The sequence below is a fragment of the Charadrius vociferus genome, unplaced genomic scaffold, assembly GCF_000708025.1.
Source record: "Charadrius vociferus isolate BGI_N301 unplaced genomic scaffold, ASM70802v2 scaffold297, whole genome shotgun sequence".
Lineage (NCBI taxonomy): Eukaryota > Metazoa > Chordata > Aves > Charadriiformes > Charadriidae > Charadrius > Charadrius vociferus.
The window spans coordinates 43,133-63,570 of record NW_009649192.1 but is presented as its reverse complement, the minus strand read 5'-3'; the positions used below and the strand labels follow the sequence as shown (position 1 = coordinate 63,570).

The following is a 20,438-nucleotide window of genomic DNA, read 5'->3' as shown; positions in this document are numbered from 1 at the left end:
GAGCCTTCTCTTCTCCAGGCTGAACAGCCCCAACTCTCTCAGCCTTTCCTCCTAGGAGAGGTGCTCCAGCCCTCGGATCATCCTCGTGGCTCTCCTCTGGACACGCACCAGCAGGGCTATGTCCTTCTTATGCTGGGGACTCCAGAGCTGGAGGCAGTACTCCAAGTAGGGTCTCACAAGAGTGCAGTATTTGTGCTTAGGAGTGCCCTGATGCACATGCAGGACCGTGCACTTGGCCTTGTTGAACTTCGTGAGGTTTGCACAGGCACACCTCTCAAGCCTGTCCAGGTCCCTCTAGAAGGCATCCCTTCCCTCCAGTGTGTCAACTGCTCCACACAGCTTGGTGTCATCGGCAAACTTGCTGAGGGTGTACTCCATCCCAACATCCATATTGCCAACAAAGACGCTAAATAGTATCAGTCCCAGTACCAACCCCTGAGGAATGCCACTTGTCACTGGTCACCACTTGAACATCAAGCTGTTGACTGCAATTCTTTGAGTGTGGCCACTCAGCCAATTCCTTATCCACTGAGTGGTCCATCTGTCAAATCCATATCTCTCCAATTTAGAAACAAGGTTGTCATGCGGGGCAGTGTCAAATGCTTTGAACAAGTCCAGGTCAGTGTCGTTAGTTGCTCTTCCCTTATCCACCAACACCATTGTAGAAGGCCAACAAATTTGTCATGCACTGTTTGCCCTTACTGAAGCCTTGTTGGCTGTCATTAGTCAATCACCTCCTTATTTTCCATGTGCCTTAGCAGAGATTCCAGGAAGGTCTGCTCCGTGATCTTGCCAGGCACAGAGGTGAGACTGACCAGCCTGTTGTTCCGTGGGTCTTCCTTTTTTCCCTTTTTAAAAATGCGGGTTATGTTTCCCCTTTTCCAATCAGCAGGACCTTCACCGGACTGCCACATCTTCTCAAATGTGATGGATAGTCGCTTGGCAACTTCATCTGCTGGTTCCATCAGGACCTGCAGATGAATCTCACCAGGTCCCATGGACTTGTGCACTTTCAGGTTCCTTCAGCTGGTCTCAAACCTGGTCTACTCATACCGTGGGCAGTTCCTCATCTCCTAGTCCCTGCCTTTGCCTTCTGTGACTTGGGCGGTGTGGCTAGAGCACTTGCTGGTGATCACTAAGGCAAAAAAGTTGTTGAGAACCTCAGTCTTGTCCATGTCCAGGGTGACCAGGTCTCCCATTTCCTTCCTGAGTGGGCCCACGTTTTCCCTAGTCTTCCTTTTGTCATTGACATACCTATAGGTTTTCTTGTTGCCCTTAATGTCCCCGGCCAGAATTAAGTCTACCTGGGCTTTAGCTTTTCTAACCTGATCCCTGGCTGCTTGTACAATTTCTCTGTATTCATCCTTTCTCTAATTCTCTTTATTTTTTCACTTGACTGTCAACCCGGAGTAACGGCATTAAGTCAGTATTTACTATAACAGTATACGTGAGATTGGACCCTCTCCTTTGAATATGACCTGAGAACATGAGTTATCAGAAAACTGTGAAATGGATCATCTGCTGAAATATGTTACAATTATGTCAGTGTTGGGAAATTAGTGCCACAAAATGTGCCTGTGTGCCATATCCGCACTGCCTGCAGTGGTATCACTAGAATGGCCCTAAAGCAGTTGGCCCTTGCCAATTATTAGTCTCCAAAAGAGAGCATGCAGCAACCCTATTTTGGCAAGAAAATGAGTTTGATACTATGGACAAGGGCTATTCAGTGACAGTTCAGAACCAAGGAACAGCATATTTATAGTGAAGATGTAGCTTAAGAAGATTAATTGGTCTTTTCCTTCAGATACTGGGTACATATTGTATACTGGAGAGATACTGAATATCCCAGGTCAGTATGGCACAAAGCTTGTCAGTGTCATGTTTGGAAGACTGCGAAAGCTGCATGTTGTTTGTTCCTCTGAATAGTCACATCAAAAAGCATAGAGCTAGCTTGGTACATTCAATCTATCTGACTGACATGCTTAAGCTGCCTTCCTCTTACTGCTTCCCTCTCACTAGCTGTATTCAACTACAGAGTTTGGTCAGGTTCTGCCTAACTCTTACATGACCACAGAGAAAGGAGCATCCATCCATTCATTACCACCATCTCCACTATTTGGCATTGCAATTCTTCTGCTAGTTGAGGAACTGTTTGGGGCTGTTTGGGGCTGAAGGTGAAGAACACCACTGCAGAGACAGGGCAGCTGCATGTCTTTAGAGTGACACAGCTGTTAGGATGATCAGCACAGTTTTCTGCCTCTGCTACTTCCCAGGGTTGAAAGTTTCCCACTACCTCTGAGCCTGCAAAGCAGAGACTACCACATTACCACCCTGTCTGTGTTGATAAAGGAATAGTTCTGGGCACATAACATCTGGAGTGTCTGCGCATATCACACAATTTACAGAAGTCCTTCCCTGGAAAGCTGTGGAGACAAACCAAGGGTTGTGCTTAATAACAAAAACTAAATCTCCCCGTTGAAAGGTTAGAAAAATTCCTGTATTTTCACAATGCTAAGATGAGGGGTCTGTCACTGTTACAGTGACAACATCTATGCCAGGGCAGCTGAAGGCAGATGGTCATTACACTGACAGCACTGCTAACGAGAAGGAAAAGCAGCCCTGTCTGTATGCTGACCCTGCTAGAGAAAGCTTCATTTTTAGGTACGATGTTGACTAGGTGGCCATTCAGCTGTCTGTGTCCTGTGCTTTGTGTATTGAGTGGCTACACAAGTGGAATCAATATTAAGTCAAGACATGAGCTTGAGCACTGTGTTGGTACTCTCCAAATTTTTATATTGTTAGCACAGACTCTGGTCATATTTTAGCGTGTGCAAGTTAGTACTCTCCCAGATAGTGGCCAGGAATGATCTGGGGAATAGCCTGCACCAGGGACCTTTCCCAAAAGGCAGTTTGCAGATGGTCATCCTGTTTAAGTGGGCAGGAGGGTTTCATCTGATGATGGTGAGTTCTGCTGTGCCGTGTAGCATCAAGGCCAGACCACAGTTCCTGGCTCACTTTATTTTCTTGCATAAACATAATCACTGATACCAATGAAAAAGACTTGGGATTACTTTTTTTGTGAAGTACTAATTCTGATTTTCTTCTCAGTGAGGAAGATACAGCTTTTCTTTTTTATGTCAGATGAGTTCAAAACCCAAGTCAATGGTAAAATCTTTATTAGAAGCAACGCTTTAGCCAGACCTAAGTCACACTTTACACACTGCTCTTTACATAAAAACGTATGAAGAAGAGGCAGCAGGGATGGCAAACTGAACCATCATCTGGTACAGCAGCACTGGTGTGCCATTTGCCTCTGCATGGGGAATAATTAAGTAAATTGGAGTTCCTTCCACAGGATTGCTAAAACATATAGCCAAGGGAGGCAGTATGACAGAGGTCTGTAAAATGAGAGTGGACTAAAGAAGAATTGTTTACTGCCTCTTCAGTATAAGAACTAGGGCACATCCAAAGAAACTGTCCAGTGGAATGTTCAAGACTTGAGTGGGATGCAGTGAAAAGAATTACTTCTTCACAAAACATGCGGTTAGTCTGTGGAGCCCCTTACCACATGTTGCTGTGGGTGCCAAAAGTTCACTGAGCTCTACAACTGATTGGTCCAATTCATGGAAGAAAAGTCTGTCAAGGGCTACTAAATTTTAAGATGCTACCTCTGACTATGGGACACCTTGCTCCTCCAATTGCTTAGAACTGGTGAATATTCTGGGAAATATCACAACAACTGTACAATTTCATTGATACCTGTTGTTGGCCACTGCTGGAGACAGGCTGTGGTGCTAGACAGATCTTTCATCTGCATCAGTATGGCTGTATTATGCTCTTCCCTGCCTGCTGTGCTACTCCACCATTAAACCTGTCCGTGAGCAGTTTTCTCCCATATTTATTATGCAACTGAAGTCCTGGGGGACAAGAGGGTCTTCCTCTGCCTTTCCTACCAGTAAGCAGGAGGTGGTCTCTCTCCCTTTGCTGGCCAAGAGTTGCCAAAAGAGGAGGAAGGAAAAAACACTCCTCCACCCCCAGGAAAGCTGGGGGATTTGAACAGCACTGGGTGTTAGGCAGCTTTTGTCTGCTCCCTATTTGCTTCTCTGTTCCTGAGCTTATACTGGCATTTGGATGAAGAGAGGAAGATATCACTTCCTGTACCAAATGGCTGCTCTTTCCCAGAAGGCTAATAGGTAGATCTCAGCCTGAATTGAACTCGCAGCCAAGAGAGGGTTTAACCTTTGTCCAATAGGAAAAAAATCTGACTGTGATTCAACTGTATTCCCCAACTTGTAACTCAGTCTCTAAGAGTGCTGGTTCCTGGGCTCAACACAGCAAACCCAGGATGCAGCTCAGTGGTCTGTGATAAGAAGCCACACAAGCAGGTGATCTCTTCTGGCCTCCAGGTCTGTGACCTGCTCCAAGAACATTAATACATGGTCTGATTTAAAGAAGAAGGTCTGAAACTCTAAAAGCTCTGAAAATGCTACACAGTGCATTAAAAATGAAATGGCAGACTAATTCCCATCTCTCAGCCTCTCATCTCCTAGCAGGGATACGCCTGCCTCATGAGCAATGTTAGGCACAAGGGCTTGAGTAAATTGTACAAGCACAGCTATAGTTACACGAGTCCTCACAAACTGGTGTCAGTCCTGAACTTCTTGCAAGCATGATCCCTTTTTGAGCTTGTTTGTCTTCACACAACACATCAACTCTAGCCATGGAAGAGCTAATTGCTTGGAGAATCTCACCTTAGACTGTGGCAATAGGTGTTTATACCTGCAGCCAGACGTCATAGTTGGCTCTCATTTCCCAGCCTATGGGAACTGAACTTCTGAGAGTGATAAGTCAGCATAATTTGGTTTTATTACTTCTTTCTTTTTAGGAAATGGTTGATTTTATAATATACACATAAAAAAGCCTAAATTAAATTTTTGAGATTTTTTTCCTAATCTTCCACAACCTTCTTTGCATCACAGTCATGACCAGTAGTTTGGGAAGCACTGAATCAAAGGCTAGTGTTCTAGACCTTCTATAGTCAGCAAATACTCTGCTTCTCAACTGACATCTAAAATAAAACTTCCTTCCTATTCCTTCCAAGCTCAGTTCCTTGTTTCCTCCTTGTACAAGGGCTGCCCTTCAGCATTTCCGTCAGGCGGTGAAGAAGAAAAGCTCTTTGACACAAGAAGGATTGCTTACTTCATTCCTTAGTGTGTTTGTCCTGGACTTGCATTTCCCCATATTATTTCCTTTGGTTTTTTTTTCCTTTTTCCCATAGGAAGGCATTCTATTTTTGTGCTAATACTGTGCCATGGTTGTGCTATTTTTGGGGAATGAAGGAAGAGGTGGCTGACTGCAGTAAGGTTTTCTTGTCATTTTCTGACATTCTCACCAGTACTCTGGAATGCTCATACAGATACCCGCTGAGGGATGGAGGGAAAAGCTAGTTACAGTAAACGCGGGGTTTGTTGTTTTTTTTCCTAAAATAAGTAATTCATGTAATAATACCAAACAATCTAACACATAGTGAGCGAATATCACAATGTGAAATTCTGCAAGTAGGATGCATCGTGGAGCCAACAATGACAAGTGGAATAACTCCCAGAAATCTCACAACTGAATTGACTACACCAGTTCTTCAGTGCACATTTAGAAAGATTGAGACCCATCACCCAAACTTTTCACAAATTAGCTTAAAAGATGCTCCACATAACGTTTGCCAATACACTAGTTAAGGCTCCTACTCTTCTTTCTTCCCCATGCAACTCAAAGAAGACCTGAAAGAATCTCTCCCTTCCCTCTCTTTATCTTCGATCTTAGAAATGTCAGGAATGCAATATCCTGTTTTCTTTGGTTTTGCTGGGGGGCCTTGTGGGTGCTTTAGGAAATGTTTAAATGCTGAAACTTTAATAAAGAGCTCTGTGTTCCAAAAGAACCTCATTAGTCATGGACAATGAAAGACTATTAATAGCAACATCAACAATATGCAAACAAAAAGTCAGAACAGTGTTTAAAAGCCCTTTCTTTTTTCAGATGCTAAAGATCCTCTCACTTCAGTCTTGTGATAGCCTCACTTTATTACTCTGCAGTCAGCTTTTCTGTTTGTAAAACTGTAATTTCTATTGTAAACACCCTTTCCCAGAAACTCTCTTCCGCTTTTGAAAAAAGACACCTCTTTCAAGGTTTTTACAATCCATCACAAAAAGGTAAAAGGATCCCATTTTTGTCCCTTTGAAAATCAGAATTTTCACTTTTGAAACAATGCAACTTTTAAGAACACTAACCTTGAAATAACCCAGGCTAACTAAAGTGATTTCGTACTAAGTTAGGGAAGTAGAGACTATTAGCATTTTACTGTGAATGAACCATTCACACTAACAAAATGCGATGTTTTACTGCTTACCCTTGCTAAGGCTTCTGAATTGTGACAAAAAGAAACAGAACAGATTTGCTTCTAGAGGAGAGAGAGAGTAAATACAAGCACATTTAAAATAGCTCCAACCTTCAGACTACTTATGAGGCTATGAACCTGCTTCTTAAAAAAATAAACACCTCCCCAGCCAGACTCAACTGAAGTTACAAACTTGATAAATTTGAATGTATGTCAGGTAAACTAGTAAGGAAGAATCAAATCTAATCTAAAAAGGAAGAGTACATATAGCAGAATGAAAACATAAAAGGGATGGAAAGGCCCAAATGAAATATCTACCTTTAAGCAATGTCTTTGCATTCTCTCTGCTTTTTTTGTAATGTGATCAAAGCCATTAAGAATTTATATATAGGTCAGTGTCTCTTTGGACAGCAAAAAACAACCTAGCAACACAACCAAGTCAATCCATTCTCCTACAACACAACATGTTTTTAATTAAGAAGGAATGCCAGGATGCAGGAGACCTTACAAGTTCAATAAGCCGACAGCATTCAATTTTTGCAAGTGGGGGAAAGGGTTAAACCTCTTTATTGTAAACTTCGCATGTTTTATGTTAGTGTAACTATTTAAGCCCTTTCTTGCCTTTCTGATCATGTCTTTTGACAGGAAAGGGAGTATTTGTTTTGTCTGATTTTTAACTCTCAGGAAAGCATGCTAGGACTATCCAAAAATGTCTATACTTTATTCTGACCTCTGCCTTCCAAAAGGAGTAGTTTAGGCATCATGCATTTTCCAGAGAATGGAAGTATGAAATTCCCTTTCTAATGGAAAAATCTTACCTGGGTAATCATTCTTGTCTACATCTGAGTCTCCCCTTAGAGTGAAGCCAAATCCCGAAGGCATAGACTGTGAGGCCCAGGCTCCATTCAGAACCTGGGAAGGGTTAGTATTTAACCCATTACTGTATCCATTGTAAATGAGCACTTTCCCTCTTCTGTCTTCTCCTGCAAATGGTGCACCAATAGCAATGTCTGTAGTGCAATAAAAGAATAAAAAGAATAAATAAAAATTAAAATTAAAATAAAGCAAAAATTATATCCCTGCAGGAAAACAGACATAAATGGCTTCTGCTACATACATGCAAGAACTTCAACATTCTGTACTTCTGTATGGATCCTAGTTTTAAGGCAAATACACAAGGATGTTTGTAGTGTCTTTTGTGTGTTAAACTTTCATGAGAAAAGCTTACAAAATCATCGTATGAAGGGGTAATTGCATTATAAAAAATAGCTAGTCCACAGTGATTCCTCTATCATATTTGCAGGGCATTTCATAAGCTTTAATAAAGCAAGATCTAAGGAATGCTTGCTTCAACTTCCATATTTTTAAACAGACACCAATTTTCCTTGATTTCCTCTATCACCTAATTAATAAGGAACAGCTGTTAGATAAAATTAATTTTCTTTTCCAGATAAGATATTCAACATAGACAAATAAACCCACCTCCCTCAAACATCCAGTACTTTAGTATGCAAAAGAGAACAATGGAATATGATGTTTTCATCTATACCAAGCCAACATCTTATTGAGAAATGGGAATAGTACTAGGTCAGGAATTCAACAGGAGGCCTTGAGCATTCTGCAATTAAGCACTGCAATCCTTAAAAAATGAGGTGCCATAACGCAAAGCGGAACTCACAACGCTCTTCTCATTTCCTACACATGGAACATGGAGAGAAGCATGTGTCTAGATTGAGATTCAACAACCACACTAGTTGAGCTAGCCAACAGGAAACACTAGAGGAGGATACGTATCTACAGCTCTCCTTTTTAGGTTTTCATCTAGGAGATGATGCTGGACTCCTTTATTAAACTTGACTTCAGCACCTTCACTGTAAAGGCATGCGTGAACCAAAGTTATATGACAGGCATCTTCAGTTATGAAGCAGAAGACTTTGGCTCTAGATTCTGCTAAGCCTTCTCTATACAGTCAGGGAGAAAAGGAGGAATATCTCCTCCCTTTCTTACCAGAATGTAGGAGAGCAGGGATACCAGCATTCCCTGCCCAGAGAAGCTGAGGGCTTCTGCTGTTGCTCACAGGTAGAAAACAGGAAATCTCCACCATGAGGTCCAGCCGAGCTGGACTCCATGGGAGGATTCCAGGAGAACTCAGTGAGGGTATTCTCAGCAGTCACAATCCAGTGGCTTCTTCCCACAGAATGAGATTTGGATTTTGTGTACCCTGAACCCCAATACAAACTATGGTTCCTAACATTACTGATCCCTTGCACAGGAGCCACACACTGGCAACATTGCCCTCGAGTCTAGTGGCTAGAACACCATGAAAAACAGCCCTCAAGTTAATGCTATAGGCATTTGAAAAAGGTCCCATTAGGCACCTGTTTCTTTCAGTGCCTAAGTACCAATGGAAGTCTGATTCCAAAATAGGATGCCTGTACTTGTCCAGTTCTTTCACTGTGGGAAAAATGCTCCATTTACTGAACCTCATTCAATTCTCAAACTCATCCAAGCATTTGAGGAGAGAAGGAGAACTCTACTTTTAAACAAATGCAACATCTTAACTAAGTATTTAGATGAAATTATAGTCATAAAACAACAGATAATATTTTTATTTAAATGAACATGCTAATATTTGGTAAAAATTAGCACTGTAGTCAATATTACTGCCCTCCTATAGGTAAGCTTTTCATGGTTTGTGCCTCAATATCAGTTTCGTTAAGATTAGTGTAAATTCTGGTGACTTTCAAAGGCAGCTACATGTTAAAAAGCCTTTTTCAGCCACTGCACAGAAACTTCGTATTCACTGCTTAGCTATTTTTAATTTCAGTGTTATACAGAGATATATATTACTAGATTACATTTAAATTACCATTATATCCATCTTGATTGAGATCTCCAAGGTGTGTGATTGCACTGCCAAATCTACCGAACACTTCAGTGCCTGTCAGAATTTGCGCATCTCGGAAGAGGAAAGCACTTTCTTGCAGGTATAGATAAACTTGCCCAACTTCTTTAGGCTTGCTCTCAAATTCTCGTTCCATGAAGAGAGGGGCACCAACTAAGATATCATCTAAACTGGAACAGTCAAATAAAAAACAGCGTCACTGAGAGACTGAGTGCAATCAACACAGTTCATGCATTTGTTAAACAGGAAATTGATAATTATCACAGAGTTATAGACTAACTGAGGTAAGAAGACACTTCTGGAGTTCTAGTCCAAACACTTGGTCAGAGCATAGTCAACTAAGGAAGGCTGCCCAGGGCCATGCCCACTCCAGTTTTGAATATCTCAATGGATGTAGATTCCACAACCTCTCTGGGCAACTGCTTCCACTGCTTAATCACCCTCGCAGCAAAAACGTTTCTTCCTAGGTTTACACAGAATTTCTGGCGCTTCAGTTTATGCCCTCAATAGACACTGAAAAGCTATACTTTGCAGTTAATGATCCAGAAGTCAGGAATTTAACTCAGAGGGGATCCATGTGATTAGAACAAATTCTGTAGATCTATCCAGATAACAGTGCTATTGAGAACCAAATTTTAATATAAAATTTAGCTTTTAAAAATTATACATCAGTAAGTGAACAACAGCACAATAACTGCCACTTTGCAGCAGATTTTGGAAGTAATATACAGGAAACATGGGTAGAGCATCAATTAATAAAGAATGCCTTGTCATTAATTCAAATGGAAGCTGGGAGACAAAGCCAAGGCTTTATTTCTGAAAACGCTTCTGTTGAATATTAGATATATGAGTAGTTGCAGTGCTCACATAATTTGCTATATTAATTATTGGAGAGAAAGGACATCATAAAATCACAAAAATAAGAAGCGTAGAGGGAAAAGTCCTTCTGCCCATTTTGCTACTCCAAGAAGAATCGGTAAAAAAAGACAGGCTATTGAAGGATATTGTGCATGTTGTTGTTCTAAATGGAGGTGTTTCAAAACATGTTACCAACATTTATTTAGCAGGAAAAAAAGACCCTTTACTGGACAGTAAAGAATAAAGTCAAGCAAGATTGATAGACACAAACCAAGTAGAAATAGTCTTAATAGATTATTCTGAGAAACGAAATGATAGTATCAGATTAATTTCCGAAGGTTGCTCAAGGCCGTATAAACTAGTGGAACAACTCCTATTATATTCACTGGACATTTGTCATCTATATTAAGGAACTCTGTTACTGGAAATAACTTGTACTACTTGATCCCAGAATTTTTAATTTGGAAAACAAATTGCTCTTGCTCTAATTCATCTTGCTCTAATACAAAACTTTGTTCAAAATTTGTAAAACTTGTAGAAAACTTTCAGAAAACTTTCTACTCTCAATTCATCATTTTCCCAATAGTGATATTTTCACAAAGGCTTTATCCATTTGTAAACCAACCAGTAAAATTGCATTACGTTGTTCTTCCCAATCCTGACAGAAAAAACCCTGTATGATTTAGGAGTAGCTCAGCTAATACTTTACGATAGATATAGACTATGGTTCTAAGGTAAATACTATAAATTTAGTACAGAAGATCTCATCTAGAAGCCTTTTAATCACATTGCAGAACTTACACATTCTATAAATTGTGACAAAGTGCTTCTAGAAATGTTATTTTTCTATTATAAGTTTTATAGTATGTTTCCATAAAGGAAACTGTAATTCAAAATGTCAGGTCACTTTGGTACAGTTATTCTATTCTTTATATGTCAGATTTTACCCCATGGCATGAAAAAATAAAAAAGGAAGGAAGCAGATGCTGACTTGTCATCAAAGGTGGGATTTTCCTTTCACACTAAACATCAAAAAGTCCTCCTCTACTAATGGAAGATGTTCATGATTGGGACAGAATGTCAGCTGAAACAGTTGCCATGAAACAATAGCAACAACAAAAATAGAATCACGAATGCTCTTTTTTTTTTACAAGTCATTTTATGTATGCCATGTATTAAAAGCATTACACAGTATAGCACTATCATAAGTTATTTTATTACATTCCAGTCCAGATATTCTCAGTAAGACTGGGACTCCATGGTGTTACGTGCTGTATAAACCATTAAGTAAAAGATTCGCTTGGCTCCAATGAATATTTTACAAAAGAAGGATTGTAAGACTAAGGGAAGATTTTTTAGACGTGTAAGGAAGCAAAAGATTCAGAGCCAGGAAGCTCCCTGTTCATTGATATAAAATAAGTAGATACCTAGATACCTTTTAAACTCCGGTCCATAGAGCAATACCCAGAGTGCCTAAAAAGGTGAAAAGAGAGAGGCAGACTATCTATCATCCACAGTGGCCTAAAATGCGCTAAGCAGAAGCCTAACCCAGAATACAAGATTTGCCAGGTGAGACAGAAAGCAAGCAGACAGGAGCTGGAGTTTGTTGTGCAGGGATCACAGCATCTCAGCTGGAATTGCACAGTGCTAGGTTATTTTTCTACAAAAATTTCTGCTTTGTTAAAATAAATGACAATGATTGTATAAATGCATGAAGGGAGCAGTGACCAGAACCTGATGGGTGACCTTCTGATGTGCTGAGGGAAAGGTGGGAGGAAGGCAGTCATCTAAATTACACTGACCTATTTCTAAACTGGTTATGGGCAGCAGAGCTGCATGGAACACCCGCAGCACTTCGCCTTCCCTCCAGGACTTGGCATGTCCCACCCACATCAAGCCTTCCTTTCCTCACCCTCTTGATTTCCCCCCTTCTCTGTTAGTGCTGAGCTCTGTAGGTCAAGGCAAGCTGCTTCAGCAAGTCCTCTGCAAGAAGAAATGATCCTTCAAGCAATTCTAGAGCTTGAGGTTTGGTTTTCTGGTTTGTGGGTTTTTTGTTTGGTTGGGGGGTTTTTTGTTTTTGTTTTTTTTTTTAATATTATTTTTTTTCACTGTCACAGCAGTGTACCACAACCAGAGAGGAAGGATTCTTCAGCTACCCTGCTCTCTCTGATCCTCATTTACTTATTCCTGGTTTCTCTCCAAGTGGGTAATAAGCAAGCAATTGCTGCTTACCACATTTTATAGTCAGTTTTACCTTCCAGCTCCTACAGTTTAAGTATTTAGACATCAAGCAGTCAAGGGGGGGTCACTTGTTGGGTTATAAGTATCTATGTGATTAGAATTATGCATTTTTGTTGGTGAAGGGGGATATTTCAACTGGCTTTTAAATTGTAGGAGTTTATATTTACAAAGTTGGAGTTCTGAGACAAATTCAGGTTGATGTAATTCCTTTTAAAAGGCTGTAAGAGCAAAGCAAAAGCCGCTGGACAGTAATATTAAATCATAAAGTGCAGTTCAGTTTGCAGTAGTATTTGGAACTGGTTCATCAGATTTATTTCATTACTCCACTAAGATGTTGCAGTTAACGTAAATTATATATTTATTTTTGTTCCAGCACAGAAAGGTAACTAGCCAGTATTGCTTCCCTTCTGACAAAAAAAATCTTTAAAGAGCACAAGCTGACCACCTGCTGAGACTGTATGCAGTTTCTTTGTATCCTGCCGAGTAATAAAAAGCAGGAGTATGGGAAATGTCAAGAGGTCAAAGTATAACTATGGGGAGCTTTGATATATGCCAAATAAAAGACCAGTAAACAGTTTATTCCACTATTTTTATTGGACTGTTTCAGTCTAAATTGAAAGTGTATCCTTTTTTCCTCCTTACTAGGAATGTAGTCTGTAACTTGATGGCAAATCTTGCTTGATTCGTTAAGTTTCATTGTGGATTTCTCATTATTAGCAGTGGGCAACTAAACAGTAGTTCAAACAATATCTTCAGTTTCCCTGTTCTCCCTGCAATCCTGATGCGGTGCAGATAAAGCTACAAGAGTCGCTCTGGAACACGTGCAGAACTGCTGGAGCACAAGGTCTACTGAGGTTTTTTCCTAGGATAAGACTAATCTTTAAGCCATGTCTTCAGTCTTATTACAGCAAAGCATTATGGCTATTAATGTTTTCAGCATACAACTTAATCAGGCTTCTCATACTGATAAGGCCATCACTACCTCCTTTATCTTTAACTGCACAAAAAAACCCAAGGGAATTTGAAGTGGTCATTTCCCTTTTGCTTTTTTTTTTTTCTCTCTCTGTTTTACTTTCCCTTTCAGATAAATATTTCTATTGACTATATGTGCAAACCAGCAAAGACAGACTGCATATCTAATCAGACATGTTTATCAAGTGGAGCTTTTTGTGTTTTGTTTTTCATGGGATGTTTGGATCTCAGAGAGAGTCGTTAGATTTCTTTTAAGATATAGACTGGGAGACCACACAGGCCTCAACAGCAGTTTGATTATATTATTGACATAAACTGTGGTCTTGGAGGTACACAAAAAATACGAGACCTGCCAAGTATCCCTATGGTTCACAGGAAATAACCTGCACAGGAAATAGTTTGGTTCAGTGAGAAGTTAAATAGCAAGTTCCCTGAAAGTCTAATGAGTGTCTATTGTAACTCATATTAATGTTTCTCCACCCTTTCACATTAGTAATGCATTATGGCAGGACTAAATTAATCCTGACTCTGTATATCATACAAATAGGAATTTTCAAAAACTATGACAAAATTTGGCCTCAGAAACTTGGAAAGATTTGACTACTATGAAACCACCACAGAAACTGTTGTAACCGCTTTCTTTTTTTTTTTTTTTTTTATTGGAACTGCAATAACATTTTATCAACTTGTTACTTTCCTCTTTTCTTGTATCCCTCACTCTTTAAAAGGTCACTGACAGGAAGCAATGATTTAGCCCAGAAAAAAATATTTAATGCACTACGTTTAAGCACCTAATAAGAAATAATCACAAGAAAAGAATATGAAATAGACATATCTGAGATATTTTGAAACAGGGAAGAGTATGCCACAACTCTAAATATAATCCTGGCTCACCTTTGTGCAGATTTCCAAGGTTCTGAGCTTCAGGGATACTTATCTTCTCACTAGAAAGCTAGTACCAATATTCACTTACTAAAGTCCTGATCTTCTAAAACATTTAATTAGGCTTTATATGAGTTCAAAGTTAGCAAGCATTTTGTTCAACAGAGCCCAAAATCCCAGAGTGTCTTAGGCATGACCCTGGGAGCTGAGCAGCGTTGTCCCTCAGACAAGCACAATGCCTGTCATAACAACTATGGGCCATAGACACTTCTTGGTCCACTGATTGACGAAAATGGATGGCCAACCAGCAGGTGCTGGAATGAGGAGTTGATGATATTGGAAAGCCTTTAAAATTGAGAAGTGAAGGCATCGATGTGAGAAGACAACTGCTTTTGAGAATGGGAAAATGAACTTCTGACTTCCACCTATCTCTTCCAAGCACTTCCTAGCACTGTTTATTCCCGTTCTTCCACCTGGATCTGTTTCCTAAGACTTTGGATGTTCCTGCTTTGCCAAACTGCTTTGAATAAATATTCAGGAAGATAAACTGGGCCAAACTAGGCCTGCAAATACTTGTGCCACTGTGAATGCACAAAGATATGCCTAAAGATTAGAATTAGAAAAGCAGAGAAGCCAAGAGAAGCATTTTGAGGTATGAAGCACCTGAAAACCTATGTTTATTCAGGCATTGCTTCTATGAATGTTCAGTGGAGCTGAATATATTTGGTAACCTACCCATCATTGTTAACATCAGATACTGCAACAGTGTACCCAAAATAAGACGCCATCTGGAAATAAAAAACAACAGATAGGCTTTCATATCAGATATCAATTTTCCAAATTTTTTTACTGATAATCCTCTTTGTTTCTATCGTCATTAATTCTAAAAAATATTTTATATATTCTTGAAACTATGTTAATGAAACTATATTCTCTAGAGATACAATATTTCATCACATAGTTGCTTGACATTACCTGTTCACCAGTGAAATTCTGGATAAAAGTCAAGTCTGAAGAATTAATAATCGAGACCTGGTAACAGAAAAATATGGAAAGTTTCAAGCACACATGGAGATGTCACAGTGTAACATCACTGCAAACCAATTTGACACACTGAAGGATGGTCCAAGTCACCAAGAAAATACAGTTCTTTTGTTTCACCACAGTTTTCCTGTATGACCTTGAACAATCACTGAGATTATATGAGCGTCAGGTCCCCCATGAATAAAATGGGGGAAAGACTATTTTCTTTCTTTACTGGACACTGAACAGCAAATCACAGACTATCAGCTAACCAGTGACTATATTAGTATGCATGAAAACACGAAGTTAAAACATTAATATATACATACATACATATATATGTGCACTCCCCCCACCACCCCTTTCCTCTGAAAAAATGGTATTAATAAGTTCCAGAGACACAAGGAGCTTTGGCTGGATGGGGCTTTGAGCAACCTGGTCTAGTGGAAGGTGTCCTTGCCCATGGCAGGGGGGTTGGAACTAGATGATCTTTAAGGTCGCTTCCAACTCAAACCATTCTATGACTCTATGAAAACTGGAGAACGTGTCTGTGCCTGGGATCTCTCCCAATCACGTTAGTTCTGAAACTTTTTCCTCCTATGAGGCAAAAGATGCATCCACACACATATATTGTTTTCTCCCTTCAATTCTAACTGCGTATCATGACTTTCTGCATCTGGTATTCAGTGTATATACTTAGAGCACTAAAAATAAACACTGGGTATGAATAATCTGAACTTGGACTTCTCCCCATCGTGGACACAGCATTGCACGTGAAATATGCTAACCTATGGGCAAGCTTAGGCCTGGTAACACTCAGCGGGTATAGGGATACTAGTCATACTCAAAGGATGCTTCTAATTGGCTACTGAAAAAAAAAAAAACTTCAGAAAGAACTAAGTGCTTAATATTCAAAGCCCAAACCAGTAAGGCATTTCAACACAGCCAGGTAAGCATGAGGGTGAAAGTCAGTTGCCGTTTTCTCTGGCTAGAAAGTTTGGGATCAAAGAGACAGAGAATATAATGCAGACTTTAATCTTCCAAATAGTTTAACAGCATCCTTACTATAAGAAGGATAAAATGTGGGTCCAGTACATACATAGCCAAAGTTCTGTGCTCCTCTTGGGACTCCAGCAACCAACTCTGAAAAGATAAATGATCAAGAGATCAACAGATAGCTTGTGCTATCTGAGTGGTGCATGCAACATGCACCCCATGCCACTTAAATTCTTCCTTGACGTATAACCCTTAGCATTTTGCTTTGTTATCTGCATCAGAAACACCTGTAAATCACTTCAAGCCATGAATTCACAGGATTTTAACATTCCTTCGGTGCATCTAGTTCCATGAAGTATTACACCTCAATTGCTGAATACATTCATCCAGACATCTCCTTCTGCCTAGCATTACTTAACACAGCACAGTATAATAAAGCTCTTAGTACAGTTCAGCTTGTTACCTGACAGCTGTGGCATCGATGGAACCAGAATTAGCTCTGGCATCACAGGCTAGAGTACAAAAGCTAAACACAACTGTCCTTACAGATGCCCCTGTTCCTTCTGGCTGCTCAGCCGTTAGTCTCACCTGTTGTCATGAAAGTGTTCGACAAGTTCTGCACAGGCTATCTAAAATCATTACAAGGAATTTTTTTGTGAGTGGCATTGGGGGAATCCATTGAACAATAACATGAAAGATGGGACCTAGCTGTCTTCTAGGATGTAATTCTGCTGAATGGTAAAATCTTCCACAACTAGTGGAAAAAATGGGAAAAAAAGAAGAAAGAAGAAAAGACAGCCTGCAGTCTTACTGTCTAAACCTTTCCTCATTAGATATCCGCATCAGAAGACAGCAGCAGGAACTTCAGATATCAGAGCACTTAAGACACCTGTTTGTATTGACCTTGTATTCCTCTGTTCCTCTCTGGGTTTATATACTCCCCTGTGGTTGGAAGTAGTAATGAAGGATTGAACAGGACACAGGATGACTCCCAGGTCAGCCAACAATGTGATTCTTTGTGCCAGTCATTCACGTTACTTACTGATTCAAGAACCATCCATTATAAAAATGTTAATATGCATTAAAATATATATAAAAGTGGTTGCAGCCTTCCATTACCAGGGACACGGCTTTTTCCCACATTATAGCATTCAGCTGAAAACTATTAATTTTTTTTTTCAACACATAGTAGCACAGGACAGGAAACTCTATAGGGATTAAGCAGCCACAGTTCTGGGGAGCCAGGTTCATTTGTAGAAATGTACTGTGTCTATTGGCTTTGTGAGTCTGGAACATGAAGCTGTTCACCCCCTCAAGAAAGCTAATCCTTTAAGCAATACTTTCTGACGGACTGTCAGCCTTACACAAGAAACATAGCTCTTAAGGTATGAAACACCGGATCACAGATATTTTCACTAACTATATGTTTTGACATCCTGTACAATTTCAGAACACTTGAAAATAGATAAATCATGTGCAAATCTCTATCTATAACTGATTATTTCTAACGTACTCCACAAAACAGAGAGCTGTGAGAGGAGCTTTTCCTCTACACTGGATTCAACTTGCAGAGACAAAGAAAAACTAGTGTTCAATTTCTAACATACCCACAAAACTTACTTTGCAACTTAAAAATCAGGCAACGTTCAGCTTGGTTTTAGTTCTCCTGCTACAGTACTTCATGCTATGAGTTCAGTACATGAATTAAGTGAGGTTTAAGTCTTGTTGGTATTTAGTGAAAGCCTCAGCGGTGTTGCAGGAACTGCTGCTGCTAAACCCAGCCCCTTCAGGATGGATTGCTCTGACTTTGTCCTTAGAGAATTACAGAACTATGTTACTGGAGCTGCCACCTTCCAGGGCAGGTTTCCCTGGCCATGTGAAACTAATAAATATCCTGCATCACCTTTTGCCAGAGGGAGCAACTTGAACCTCAGCGTTTGAGCTGAATTCCAAGTTATGTATTGACATTCTGCACATTTAAAACAATATTTATCCTCTAATTTGGGTCAAAACCTGTTCCTCAGTGCATGTTGCCCTACTTTATGAAATCATTAATGTAGAGTCCTAGAAGGTGATGAAGATCATGAAACATTTCAGGTGAAGGTTTCACAGTGATAACGTTTTTAAGCAATGCTATGAAGTCTGTGAGACGTCTGGTTCTTTGTGGATGACAGTTGCTGTCTAAATGAAAATTACTCTAAATATGTCCTGTATCAAACTTACTTGATCCAAGAATCTTTACAAAGTCTCAGGAGTGATTCTATATTCAGACATTTATATTCAGGGGCATTCAGCTTTTCCTAATTCAAGGGACTAATTGAACACCTCATCTTCCTGTAGAATGTTTTCTCTCCCTCTAAGCCCAGGTTTTAACAAAAGGAATTAAATTCCTCTGTCTCCTGCTGTTAAATATAAGGCTTGGGGTAGGAACAAGAGCACAGTGAACTTGTTCTTACTGCATTCTGCCTGTGCAGGAAAATTTGTATGAAAAGGGTCAGCTAATGAACTGCCCCAAACACCCCATCCTTAAGGCACATGAACTGAAACTAGGGAAACTTTTACAGGGCCTAGAGCTGCTTTCGCAAACAAGAGCTAGCATGCTGGTGTAGACACATGTCTTTGTCCAGAAGCAGCTGAGATTAGTCTCCTAGACTGGGCTGTGATGTTTATGTGGCACTCAGAAGTGTGCTTTCAGCATACACAGACATTTCCACGCCACGTTGCATCTGGCCAGCCAGATGCTGAGGTCCGTCGGCCTCTATGCAGGTGAGTAACTTGAATATGGACTGAAAGACTGTATAGGACTGCACTGTTGGCTCCACTTGTTACTACTGGTCACCAAACTGGCTAAATTAAGTGAACCTGGATGGCTCCACCTACCATGCTGTGACGGCTCTAACTGCTGAACAGATGCACGGGCACAATACCTCAATAACAGATTCAGACTTCTGGGTTACTTAAATTCTGCTCTGTTGTGCTATACCTTCTAAGGAAATACTTGCCTCTGAGAATGTTGGGTATAGATAGCTTAAGTCTCACCAGCGTCTAAATTGTATAAAAGGTACATTTCTGCATAGAGACCCAAAATGAGGAATTTAACAGGTGCATGGCCATACGGTTTCAATTCAAATATGTAGCTTCTTACCTTGTTCAGAATCCCCAGTAAATTCCCCAGCAGCCACTGAGTATCCTGTTTAAAGATAAATTACAAGCAAAACCCTCGATAAACCATTTCTTTCAAAAAATATGCAAGGACAATCAGATTTGTCTGTTTATCTGATCATCAGAATGCAAATTTTCTAACATTAGTATATTAAAACTGTGTGGAAAAAGGGAAAATTGTTTATCACATTATTATGAATAAATTAACTGTAGGTCTGAATGTATAATAAATCTATCCCTTTTCTCAAAAAATGAGCTTCTAGATCATCCATACATAATAATTTATTTGAAAAAACAGCTTGCTTACTTCGGTTGCATCTTTTAAATATCAATGAGAATAAATTGGGTACTTGTGCAGTACTGTACAAAATACTGTAGAATTGAATTTTCCTTTACCTGTTAAAAATTGAAATAGTCTTTAATTACTTTAAACTCAATCCATCATCTTGGCATGAAAAAAGATATAAATGGGAAAATTTTGTGTTTCTGCTTAATTATTTAAGATCAAATAATAAGAACCTGAATGAGCCATTTAAGATCTCAACCTTCCAACCTTGTTGCTGTGCATATTTTTAAGAATGTTCATAATCCTGCTGAAGTAAATAGCAAACTACTGATTTGTGGTTGTGCTTAAGGCAAAACACGTTTAAATCCTCTCACTATTGGGATATTAGTAGTGTAGTGCTTGTTTTCACATTTATGTAAGACCCATGCTTTTAGAACATATTGCTAACTGACATAGAGCTTAGCTTACCCATGTAATTGTCATCATATGAAGGTGGTGCCACTCCTGTTTGCTTCTCTCGTGCCAGTTTCCTCAGAATATCCTTGAAGGAGTAATTTGCAATGATATCTGCAACACTTGCAGTGATTACCTGACCTGGAAAAAAACAAATTCATAAATGAAAGCAACATAAAGGAGAGCCAGTTTCTACAAAATAGAGCTAGCAGAAAATCAGACGAGAACTGAAGGGATAACATAGCACAGATGCAAAGAGTAGAAAACTC

At 39.7% G+C, this 20,438-nt stretch overlaps 1 protein-coding gene across 1 annotated transcript in view; it reads right to left on the bottom strand.

The window, feature by feature from the left end:
- The window catches only part of ITGA8 (integrin, alpha 8), a 117,550-nt gene that overhangs the window by 76,425 nt on the left and 20,687 nt on the right, over window positions 1–20,438 (bottom strand). The window contains exons 7-13 of the mRNA XM_009888963.1: window positions 20,185–20,310; window positions 19,414–19,458; window positions 16,372–16,415; window positions 15,225–15,281; window positions 14,985–15,037; window positions 9,261–9,466; window positions 7,210–7,401 (exon numbers count right to left, since the gene is read on the bottom strand). Coding sequence (XP_009887265.1) covers window positions 7,210–7,401; window positions 9,261–9,466; window positions 14,985–15,037; window positions 15,225–15,281; window positions 16,372–16,415; window positions 19,414–19,458; window positions 20,185–20,310 — 723 coding nt within the window. The remainder of the gene's footprint in view (window positions 1–7,209; window positions 7,402–9,260; window positions 9,467–14,984; window positions 15,038–15,224; window positions 15,282–16,371; window positions 16,416–19,413; window positions 19,459–20,184; window positions 20,311–20,438) is intronic.